The 12,253-nt window shown below is 37.3% G+C and overlaps 1 protein-coding gene across 1 annotated transcript in view; it reads left to right on the plus strand.

The window, feature by feature from the left end:
• Positions 1 to 12,253, plus strand: part of LOC128025120 (cytohesin-3) — a 20,093-nt gene continuing 7,840 nt past the window's right edge. Inside the window, exons 1-7 of the mRNA XM_052611160.1 lie at positions 1 to 242; positions 10,379 to 10,461; positions 10,711 to 10,775; positions 10,889 to 10,955; positions 11,076 to 11,194; positions 11,673 to 11,753; positions 11,968 to 12,080. Coding sequence (XP_052467120.1) covers positions 224 to 242; positions 10,379 to 10,461; positions 10,711 to 10,775; positions 10,889 to 10,955; positions 11,076 to 11,194; positions 11,673 to 11,753; positions 11,968 to 12,080 — 547 coding nt within the window. The 5' untranslated portion in view covers positions 1 to 223. The remainder of the gene's footprint in view (positions 243 to 10,378; positions 10,462 to 10,710; positions 10,776 to 10,888; positions 10,956 to 11,075; positions 11,195 to 11,672; positions 11,754 to 11,967; positions 12,081 to 12,253) is intronic.

The following is a 12,253-nucleotide window of genomic DNA, read 5'->3' on the forward strand; positions in this document are numbered from 1 at the left end:
TTCACACAAGCCTCTCTATGGATGAAGGCGAATGGGAGCTGGCGGAGAGCGGTCTGCATATTTATTTATTTCGCCAAGATTTATGTTCATCTAGGCAGCAATTTATAGAATATGCGAATGTCAATTAGAGCAGCCCTTGAACTGGATCCAGACCAGTGTTATATTATTTGGGTAGTAATCTAAGTAGGACGTTATTTACATCAAGTCCCTTCACAGAATAAACATGGATGAAGATAACCGAGGTAAGGTTTGTTTTATACGCAAGTACAAGCAGCTGTCAATCTCTGGTTTGTTTCAAAACCAACCTAGACGGCATTTCTGAGCGTAACAGTCGCGTGCAGTTGATTCGGACGCGTTTTGATGCCCAACACTCGATAGACAGCTCACTCGGTTTAGTGAAGGATATTTCATCAATCATCAGCACTAAACACAGAGGGGGAAAAAAGTAAACTTTAATGTAACATTTTCTACTGTTCTTACTCTTAATACTGTTATCAGTTATTGGATAAGAAAAAGTTACTTTATTTACACTTTAACAATCTGCTATTTATAAAAGGTGTTTCGTTTTTACGTAGTGTTCTTGCTTATCGTTGTGTTTTAATGAGAATTTGAACGTCGCTTCAGTCTTATTGCCAGAGCCGTACATATGGCTGTTCATATGTAGGTCGACAGTTTGTTTGATGTGGAGATCCTTTGAAGCTGCTTGCGAGATGTTTATGAGAACAGTTGTGGAGCCAAGAGGGATCACGAGGCATTTAAAGAGTCAAGTGCTAGTATTTTTTTTTTTTGGAACATAAATTACCAGTTTATTAATTGGAAAATACTACTTTCAGAACTGAACAGTAGCGTATTACTTGAGTGCCATTCTGCACTCTACTGTAGCGGTGCTGACATTCAGTACAACAGCACAATTGGGAGACCAATGTTGCTTTATACAACATTTCAACAAACAATAACTGATGTTTCAGACAAAAAATTAAATAAAAAGGGCTGGTTATTTTCTGTATATCTTCTCCATCATGTAAAATGGTTCCAAAAGAAGCTACTGCAATGCACTGCTTGTCACAAAGAAACTTGCAGACTGATCTGTTAGTGTGAATGTGTGGAGAAGAATGAGAGATTTATTCTGTGGATTCAGAGCGTCCACTCTTCAGATTTAACATTTTGCACTTCGTTTATAAACATTAACATGTATCCAAAATGCCTCGAAATCTGAAAATCGAATGTGATGTCCATGCCATCTTATGGCAAGATGCTGGATTTCATTCAACGCGACATTTCATAGTACATGGTTACTATCTATGTACCCAACCACGTTCCTGGAAGACAATGACACTGCTCCTTTGTCTGACACACACAGAGTTTGGTAATGAGCTGTTTACCTGAATCAGGTGTGCTTGTTAAATGAGACGTGCAAGCTGTGCAGTGTTGGGTGGTGTTGGTGTCCAAGCCTGTTCCTGGAAGGCCACTATCCTGCAGAGTTTAGCCTCAACCCTAATCAAACAGACCTCAATTAGTTAATCAAGGTCATACTCATACTTCAGACTCATTTTAGACTCGCTAGACTTCCAGGCAAGTGTGACCTGCAGGATCTTGGTCCTCCAAGGGCAGTATTGGGCACCATTGATCCAGCAGCCATAATATATATATATATATATATATATATATATATATCTATATATATATATATATATATATATATATATATATATATATATATATATATATAGATATTTATCCGTCTGGGATTACATGAAGAATCAGAAGAAACTGAGACAGACTAAATCCAGAAGAACTGTGGCAACGTCTCCAAGATGCTTGAAGAAAACTACCTGAAAAACTATGCACAAGTACACCTGGAAATGCAAAGTGTGGTCACACCAAATGTATATTTGATTTAGCCAATAGATGTAAATTGATAAATAAAATCTTTTTATGGCATTATTTTTGAAAGCATCCTCCCTTGTAAAAAATCTGCCTTTTGAACAAATCTGGTGAACCAAGGATTTAATCGCCCATTTATAAAGAGTCATTAGGAGTGTTTGACTTCATGCGGCGTTGCACAGACCGATCGGCGAGAGTTGACGCTTGCACTTGGGGGCGGAATTGAAAGTGGAGACCTGAATTCGGACACTTTCAGTGTGTCCAAAATTGACTACTGTCTGAATAGTTGCTTAATTTTAATATACTTCACGACCAGTAGAAAAGTACGTTCTATATAGTATGAATATTGGTAGTATGAATGCTGTGTCTCATTTCGAAGGTTGCATCATCTGTAGGTCATATCCTCTGAAGGATGTGTATACGAAGTGTTCTCAACCCATAATTAAATTAAATATAATTTGTAGGACATGCGGAAAAGAAAACAGGAAGTATCACATTGCTATGCCAACACATTTATAGCATTGCTGCGCTCGCACTCTAGTTAAATGTAGAATACCAGAGGATTAAAGAAATTAATAATTTCTCGCCTTGCAAAGAAATGTTCTCAACATTTCAAAATCATTAAACACTTGTAATCCTGTTTACCACATCTACCAACTGAGGTAATGGGGAAGTTGTGGCCTAGTGGTTGGTTAGAGAGTATGACACCTAAACCTTAATAATAATAATAATAATTCATTACATTTATATAGCGCTTTTCTATGCACTCAAAGCTCTTTACATAGTCAGGGGGTATCTCCTCATCCACCACCAGTGTGCAGCATCCACCTGAATGATGCGACGGTAGCCATAGTGCGCCAGAACGCCCACCACACACTGGCTTATAGAGCATCACAGTCCCACCCACAGCCCGAGAGAGCTCTGGTGCCGGAAGTAAATTTCCCATTCATTTCTTCCATTGACTTTTGGAAAAATCCGTATCTAAAGAGTTTTAGAGCATGTGTGAGGATAACCAGCTACGGCTGAACTCATAAGCATATAACATATCATTTCGAGTGAAAAAATTAAGAGAAAATCCAAAAAAAGTCAAAGGTACAAGACTGTACATATTTTTATTTCAAGCACAGGAACTACTCATCCCATAAACAACCGCGCCTCATTGAATTCGACTGAAGCTACAACCGCGAACGAGCCTTTTGAGCAACTTCAAAATCTGATGATGGCCGCTCGCGCAAACTTTTTCCTCCAGTGAATTTTATTTTATATAGTGAATGTAGTGAATTTACAATAAATAAATAGTGTTTTATATAGGTATTGTGTATTGATTTTTATATTTATCATCATGTATTTTATATATTGTGTGCATGTGTGAAAGTTGTTAACAATAACGTCAGCAACATGGTGCAGTGCTTTGTACCTGACTGCAATCACCGCTCAGTCGTCAACACATGTCGTTGTCATTACACAAATGTTCAGTAAATGCACAAAAAGGTATGCCTAGACTAAATATTGTTTTGACAGTGGCATTACAAAATGCTTGATATGTCTCATACCATATGAAGGCTAACTTACAGTAGCCTAGCTAAGTTACCAACCTCCCTGCAAAACGCTCATGGCAGCCAAGGAGATCATGATTGCACTGATAAGTCTACCGTGCAAAAATGCAACACAGGTTTTTATTTTATGTAATTTTTTTATTAATGATCTTCAGTCTTCACGGACCTTCGCAGGTTTTAACCAGACGGTTACCGAGCTCCACCAATCAGATGCATCACTGTGGGATTGTGGGATTGTTCAGGATTGTGGGTAATAAAGTACTTAGCCAAGACATCGCGAATAAAAGGCATTTATATCAAAACAAGGTTAGTGGCCCATGATCCTTTTGCATTTATGTGAGCATATACTATCGCTTAGTACAGCCATGGCTGGTTTTAAGTCTATCATGTATGGTTACATTTTTATGGCTTATACCCCAAATGTCAATGCAGAAATTGCATTGAATTTTTACTTCCGGCACCAGCTGTGGGCTGGACTGTGATGTTCTATTGGTGGAGAGGAGACAGTGATGAAGCCAATCAGCAGATATTGGATTACTAGGAGGCCATGATGGTCAGAGGCCAATGGGCGAATTTAGCCAGGATGCCGATGTTACACCTCTACTCTTTTCGAAAGACATCCTGGGGTTTTTAATGACCACAGAGAGTCAGGACCTCGGTTTAACGTCTCATCCGAAGGACGGTGCTCGTTGACAGTATAGTGTCCCCATCACTATACTGGGGCGCTAGGACCCACACAGACCACAGGGTGAGCACCCCCTGCTGGCCTCATTAACACCTCTTCCAGCAGCAACCTAGTTTTCCCAGGAAGTCTCCCATCCAGGTACTGCCCTGCTTAGCTTCAGTGGGAAACCGGTCTTGGGCTCCAGGGTGATATGGCTGCCGGCAACCTTAGGTTGTGGGTTCGAGTCTTGGGCCGGTAAAACAACGTCTGATGTGCCCTTGAGCAAGGTACTGAACCTCCAACTGCTCCCCAGGTGCCTCAGCATAAATGGCTGCCCACTGCTCCGTGTGTGTGTGTTCACGGCGTGTGTGTGCACTTTGGGATGGGTTAAATGCAGAGCACAAATTCTGAGTATGGATTAACATACTTGGCTGTATGTCACTTCAGCTTAAAGAAGAACTTGAAAATATTTATATTTAAACACCACAGCTTCGCTTGTGTGTAACATTACAGCTGTCAGCACTACCAATAAACAATGGTTATTCGAATAAACAATGGTTATTTATGGTGACACAAAGAATTGTGGGTTATCTGTAGCATCGAAGGATACATCTCATGCCTCCTCCGAATTCCTGTGAAAGAAGGTTGCATTTGAAGATTCCATTCGAAGTGTCCTACTTTTCTAAAATAAGACATGATGTATGCAGCCTTTGAATGCGACCTCCAGAGGGTGCAGCCTTCTAAATTAGACTCAGCTAAAGTGTCCTTCGAATGTGCACTTCAGAATCCAGGCGGAAGAAGTAGGTAATTCGAGCTGTTTTTCGAATACTTTGAATTCGGACATTCTACTTGCCTCACATTGTGTTTTTCACCTGCTATATAGTAGGGAAGTATGTGATTTCGGACACGGCGGAACATGCCTATTTACTTTATTCCTGAATGAATCAGCCATTTGAACGAATCAAATGAAAAAATGACTCATTTACTTTACTTTATCTCACAATGACGACATTTTTTATCGCAGTTGCGAGTTTACATTTAACAATTTAGACTTTTCTTCTCGTAATTGCGAGTTATAAAGTCAGAATTGCGGGATATAAACACACAATTGCAAAAAATTAATTCAGAATTGTGAGATAATTAAACAAACTTTTTTTTCTCTCAAATGCTAGTTTATATATTGCAATTCAGATTTTTTTTCTCTTTTCGAATTGTGAGATATAATCTCTCAATTGCGAGTTATAAAGTTCATGTTTGAGTGGAAAAAAGGGCTGATATGTTCTCATAATTGCAAGTTTATACATCTAAAATTGCGATTTTGTATCACCCAATTCAAAGAAAAAAATTGTGAGATAAAAAAGTTACAATTTCCTATTTTTATTTTTTATTTGTTTGCGGAAATGGGCTTCCATACTTTTCCCATTTAACACAATAATAGCCTTAAATTATCTTTTTAAATTATCTATTGTTGTTCCATATTTAGATATTAAATTTGACACCTTAACAGTACTACAGTGATTTTAGCCATCTGGTCGATGAGTTATTGTGTTGACTATTTTGGAAATATAAAACATGATAAAACTTGATTTTGGACAAGTGGCAGTGAAAAAAATAATGCTAGTGCCAAAGTAGTCTGGGGTTTCATGACCCTTTAAGTCGACTCTTTTGAGATGATTTTTCCACAGTGATTCTGCATTTAGTTGCTAAATATGGGATCATCCAAATATACAGTGGAGATAATGCTAATGATTTCATTTCTGGCTGTTACGGTCTGAGATTTGTTTTGGTATATCAGTGTAAAAAAAGAAAAACAGAAACAGAAAACAGACCTAAAATCCAGACATCTGGAGCACTTTTGAGCCAGTTTCACTACTATGTTGATTTACCGTCGTAATCACTTTATCTGACAAAGACCAATTGTAAATGTCTACAAGAACAAGAGAGCACAGAGCTGTAGAGGTACCATTAACTCAGTAGGTCTTTCCAGTGCCTCTTGTATCTTGTAAACTTCAAAGTCTTGGACTCAATGGCTATTTGTCTTATCTTACCGTGGGAAAAACCAAATGGAAAACTCTGTTTTTGTGGCAGATTGGTTGACGGCAAAGAAAGACTGATAGTACGTCAAGGACAGCCCTCTTAACACTCTCTATCAGAACCAGAAATTTAAGGCCATTAATTTTTTTTTAAATCATTGCTTTGTCCTAAGTTAAGGTCTAACCAGATGCAGACTTTCTCAGACTGATTAGAGGAGAGATAGTGAGGCATGACACTCATTGTCTGCGTCTGATGCCACCGGTGTCTGTTCCAGGCTCTCCTGAGGAGCCGTCTGGCACCAGGCATGACACAGGAAGTGGTCAAAACCTCATCAACGGTGTGACTGCACCAGCAGAGATCCGAAGGTCACCGTGCCTGGCAAATCTGCTTAAAGGCAAGACAATATCAGCCACGTTATTATATCAAAAAACATTGTAGTGTTTACATTTCACTGCAGAGTAATATCCGTTCCGAATATTGATAGATCTGATACTGAGACATCATGAGTACCGATTTGATGTTTAGGCTTGCTGACGATTTTGAGATTTTGATCTGTGAATATTGCAGACTTTAAGATGGTGTCAAACATTTATTGTGTGGATGCATCTTTATTATTGTGAGTGGACCAGACTGAAGAATGAGAGAGATCTTTCAGTGTGTTTGTTGTGGTCTAAGTGTCACATATGGAATTAATTTGAAGAAAGTCTGGAAGGTATTCTATAATATTTTATGAACTATAGTGCCAGTTGGACAGTTGGTGGATGGTGAATTATGGTTGTTGAATGCAAATATTTTCATATTCTTTTTAAAAATGTGAAAGGGGAAGTTAAAAACCTAAATAGGTTTTTGATGGGGTTGTCAAAACATTTTGTCCCAGCAGGAGATTTAAAAACAAACAGTCAGTAGTACAAAGGACCCTTGTCCAGTTTTTCAGGAACGTCCCAGAGCCCCGTCTCTTTCTTGTCAGGAATGCAGTATTCAGTACCCATGCATTCTTTAGCATTGCATTTTTATCATTTGCAGGCTTTCTAAAGAAAGAGACATTACAAGGGGTTGTGGGCATTACATAAGATTTGGTAACTGGTACATAGTTTAAATCATGTTTAATGACTGAATTGTTTGGTTTGTTGAATCACCAAGCTTTTTTATGTTGTGTTTATTTTGTGTTAGGAATATCAATATCCATAGAGTCTAGTTTGAATGTTACATGTCGAAGATATGCTTAAAATTAAAAACTAAATATGTGTAATGTGTATTAGCATAACTTGCTGTTCAAATATTTGGAATGGGTAAGATTTTTTCATGTTTCTGATACTCACAAAAGCTGCATTTAATTGACTGATCAGAAAGCAGCTTTTTTATTTTTTGAAAAGAGGTAAGCTCTCAGCCCATTCCATCTTTCTCACTGGTTAACAGTAATTAAGTATCCTTATTTCTGGAAAACAGGTTATTAAGTGTATCATCAAAAACAGTATAAAAAAGACTATCTAACGTGCCTACCAGTCCCATATCATCTTCAAGCTTGGTACTAGGTATCTTATTATCAGCTATATTATGGTAATATGTACATTATTATGACTGACAGATACAGTACATTAACTCAAGCAAAGATGATGTGCAGTGGACCAACACATAGCCCACACAAGTCTGTATAGATGGTTTATGCACTTTTATCATATTTGGTTAGGATAGTGGCTGGGGAACATCTGTGTGTGCAGCACACTTCCTGTTCTGTGGGCCCTTGCCTGAGTGTGTGGTTAATATCAATGGGTAAGCCTGTGGATTTAGAGCAGCTGGTGGCCCGTGCAGATATTGAGAATAAGGATAAGATATAGTTAGAGTGATTGAGGCCAGAGTGTAGATTAAAGAGGGTGTTAGAGACCAGGATGCAGTGTTTGCTGCAAATCCTTTAATATATATTTATTCAGAATGTCAACATGAATTCATCTAATCTTTTCCCACAAACTTAAATGTGATTTTCAAGCCTGGTCTCATTGTTTATACGTAGGAATTAGAATGTATCATTTGTGAGCACAAAATACTATTTTCAATGTGTAAAATGTAAAATATTTACAAATCTTTTATATCATTCTCATTTTGTATCAATGTGTATTTTATCGATAAGTGATTACGGTTTTTAGACCTAAACCTAACTATTTTATAGTGAATTTAAAAATATCTAAAACGTCACTGACCAAAATATGCAGGGATCCACCATTTTAGTAACAATATATATAACATAAAAAAATATATTTTATATCCACTCAGCCCACTCCTATTTCTAAACCTAACCGTAGCTATTTCTTAAAAATATGTGCAAATAATAAAGAAAAACAAGTATAAAGTATAAAAAAGTGTAACTCTTTGTGGCGAGTGGGGCGGGGCCGAGAGGCGTGGGAACGAGGAGTGAGGCCAGGTGTAGTGATTGGAGATGAGCTACACCTGTGCCCCACCGCTAGTATCGAGTCCCACGTAGGAGATGGAAGGATATAAAACTGGAGCGACTATAGTGAAGGACGAGAGAGGACCAGGCCTGGGACATTAGTTTATGTGTTTGCTTTTTATTTGTGCGCGTCAGTCGCCGTGAGGGGCTGACTCGCTGTTTTGTGTTTATTTTTGGCATTAAAATTATGTTTTGATTGTGTGCCGGTTCCCGCCTCCTTCTTCCCGATGATTAGGTAGTTTTTATTATTACACTCTTTAAAGTGTTAAAATGCTGTTAATATGTCAATATTGTACGTTAGATGCTCTAAAAATGTTATTGTCATAAAAACATATGTAAATGTACGTTTTGTTGAAACACATTTTACGCAAAATGCAAACGATTTCTCATGAGATCACATTGCAGCAATTTTCAGTTGAATTGTGTCTAATTTAGGCTATACCAAATTTAAAGAACCTTCGGGTTTGTTTTTGTTTTTTTTACAAACTGCTGTTATAGTTTCTTAGCAAAGTGTCACTCATTCTGATGGAATGAAGCTTTGGAATGGACAGTTTTCCATAAAGCCAACATTGCTGTTTTCCCACAAGACAAGGAGCCTCACGAGCCACTGATTAAACACTGATAGTCTTTGTTGTTTTTCCTTTTCCCAAAAACTCTGAATAATGGTTTATATGAATAATATGGAAAGCAACTTGGTAATAATAATGCCTGCCAAAGTGCCAATCAATGCAGTGTCTTGATGAAGATAAACTGATTTTCATGATGAGCAACAGGACATAGTGACTTAACTTCATAAGAAGGGAATTTACTTCTGTTCTTCTGATTTTTGCCAATTCCTCAGGCAAGTTAGAGGCACAGAATGTTCATATCTTGAAGAAATATTCTATTTTGACCGAAGTTACATTTGACCATACCCAGACCAGACCCTGGTGTGTAACGAACAAATGGCTCCTCATTAAGATTTAGTAGCTTTTATATAATAATAAAAGATTGAAAAAAAACCACTGCACTCAATATAAAAGCTCAGAATGACTGCAATGAATCACCCTATAATGTTATTGTTAAGATTGAACCCTGATTCATGCACTCATTCTTAACTTCCCTTCCATTGTCACGAGGCAGAACAAGACGCCCGCAGGAAATTCCCCCCTGGCCCTCTTATGAACCCCGTCTCTTGTCTAATCCTGTGTCTGAGGCGCAGTTACATAATGCACTTATATATATTGTCCACATTTACAAGCACTTAGCAACAAGCAACTGAGGTCATCATCCAAAACACTCTCCTGCTTGTGAAAGTTTTGAGAAATGATAAAGTCAGTTCAAGAGATTATGGTCTTTTATGACTTAATTAAGCATCTGAAACCTCTACAAAAGAGTTATATGACACCCACAGCTTTGATCAATACATGTTTTCTTTACTGTAACCTTCTGGCCCCCCAATGTTGTAAAGTTGGATTGGCATACAGTCTCTTATTTAGATGCAGGATGACTTTCAGCATGAAAGGTCAAGTTGTCTTGAACATTTGGAATCATATCATAGGTTTCCTCAAGAATGAAGTACTAACACAAAATACATGGTTTCGAGCCTAAAAGACAAGCTTCTTTCTTGAGTACTAGGTATTGGGTTGCCAAGGCCAGTTTAGTTAACATTGTTTTTTGTCTTACATGGCACGTTTGGGATTTGAGTTTAGGTCAAAACCCAAAACAGACCTTACAGTCAGGAATATAAAGTACACAGCTTCTTTGGATGTCTTGTAGAATCTCTTTTATATTGATGTTATATTTTTTTCTCAACAGTGCCTGAAGATCTCTCAATGGAAGAGAGAGATGAACTGTCCAACATTAGACGGAGGAAAAAAGAACTGCTAGATGACATTGAGGTATCGGCTTTAATGTAGCTGTTATCTTTTTAAAGTCATTAAGATATCTCAGTGATTGACATTTGTCATGTCCACCTGATGGGGGCTGAACGTGATTGTTTGCACAATATATATATATATATTATACAATATATTTTATTATACACTGCATTCATTTTAAGAATATTAAGAAAGATCTTTGGTGAATTTGATTAACTTCAGTGATATATCTTAAGTAACCACTTTTTCTGTGATTTTTTGTTGTTGCAGCGGTTAAAGTTTGAGATCTCAGAAGTTATGACAGAGATTGAGAATTTAACGTGTGTCACAGAGACGTATGGTTCTTTTGGTTTTTCAGATTACAACGCTTTGTTTAGCATTGAGACTAAAATAATATTAGTTCATATTTGTTATTTTAAAAGAAAACTTTTTTTTCACCACATTACAGCAAAAGCACTCAGAGGAACAAGCAGATTGCTGTTGGAAGAAAGAAATTCAATATGGATCCTAAAAAGGTATTATTGTTGCTATTTCTTTATTCACCTTACCATAAATAAAAGGATGTCCAGGGTCATGTGTTACTTTGAGCCTGAGCAAACATCAAGAAGTGGATAACATTTTAAACATCTTTGTAGGGAATCCAGTTTCTTTTGGAGAATGATCTTCTGCAGCACACACCTGAGAACATCGCACAGTTCCTCTATAAAGGAGAAGGCTTAAACAAAACTGCTATAGGAGATTATTTAGGGGAACGGTAAGTCACATCGCTCTCGCTCACAAAGCAAGACCAGTCTTGCTATCTGTGCAAAATTTGAAAATTATATGTGAGTTGTTAGATTCTCTTTTAGGAAATGACTTCCCCTTTTGTAACAACTGAAAATAACTACAAGTTTCTAAAACAATATTTAGCATAAGGCATATGCTGTGATAAATCACTTCCTTACACTTTATGCCCATACCTCATGTATTCAAATGATGTTTTTTTTTTATACCCATACACCAAACATGGTCTTAAACGAATGTACTTGTGTGCCTTTCTTAGTTGGTCTACAAACCCTGTTGTAAAAAAACCTGAACAAACGAACAGCAACTCATTCCTAAATGTCTGAAAGTCAATACTGTCTTTTGATTGACCTCGGTTATAAAGAGTGCATGAATCTCTTTGGGATGGAGCTTGGAATGAATGAGGAAATAGATATTGCTGATTTAAAGCCTTTTCTCATTATTTTTAGAGATGACTTCAATATTAAGGTTTTGCAGGCATTTGTGGAGCTTCATGAGTTTGCTGATCTTAACCTGGTGCAAGCATTGAGGTGAGATTGCTGTTTTCTCCACCATCCATTAAAACTATGTTTTCTGAATATGGAAATGGAAATATAATAATTGTGATCTTTTAAGCTCTATATAGTGTTTGTTTATCTAGAACTGAACCTATATCATTTTCAATCAAATTTTTGCCAAGCTAACCAAAATAACTAACAAATAATCATTATAATTTTAAGTGTCATTCCCATTTCTCCCTGACAGGCAGTTTTTGTGGAGTTTCAGACTTCCTGGTGAAGCACAGAAAATTGATCGAATGATGGAGGCCTTTGCTGCTCGATATTGCCAGTGTAACCCAGGTGTCTTTCAGTCCACAGGTACAGCTTTAATCAGAAGTGATCTTTACTTCCTGAACCCCTCTTTGTCATGAACTGAGAAATCAAAATTCCCTTGATCTTTTGATAATAAGGTCATTGTACCATAAAAACATCCTGTGAGTTTCAGAACTCAAAACCTTCTCGTTAGATTAAAAACAGTTTCTATTGAAGCC

The sequence above is a fragment of the Carassius gibelio genome, chromosome A12, assembly GCF_023724105.1.
Source record: "Carassius gibelio isolate Cgi1373 ecotype wild population from Czech Republic chromosome A12, carGib1.2-hapl.c, whole genome shotgun sequence".
Taxonomy (NCBI): Eukaryota; Metazoa; Chordata; class Actinopteri; order Cypriniformes; family Cyprinidae; genus Carassius; species Carassius gibelio.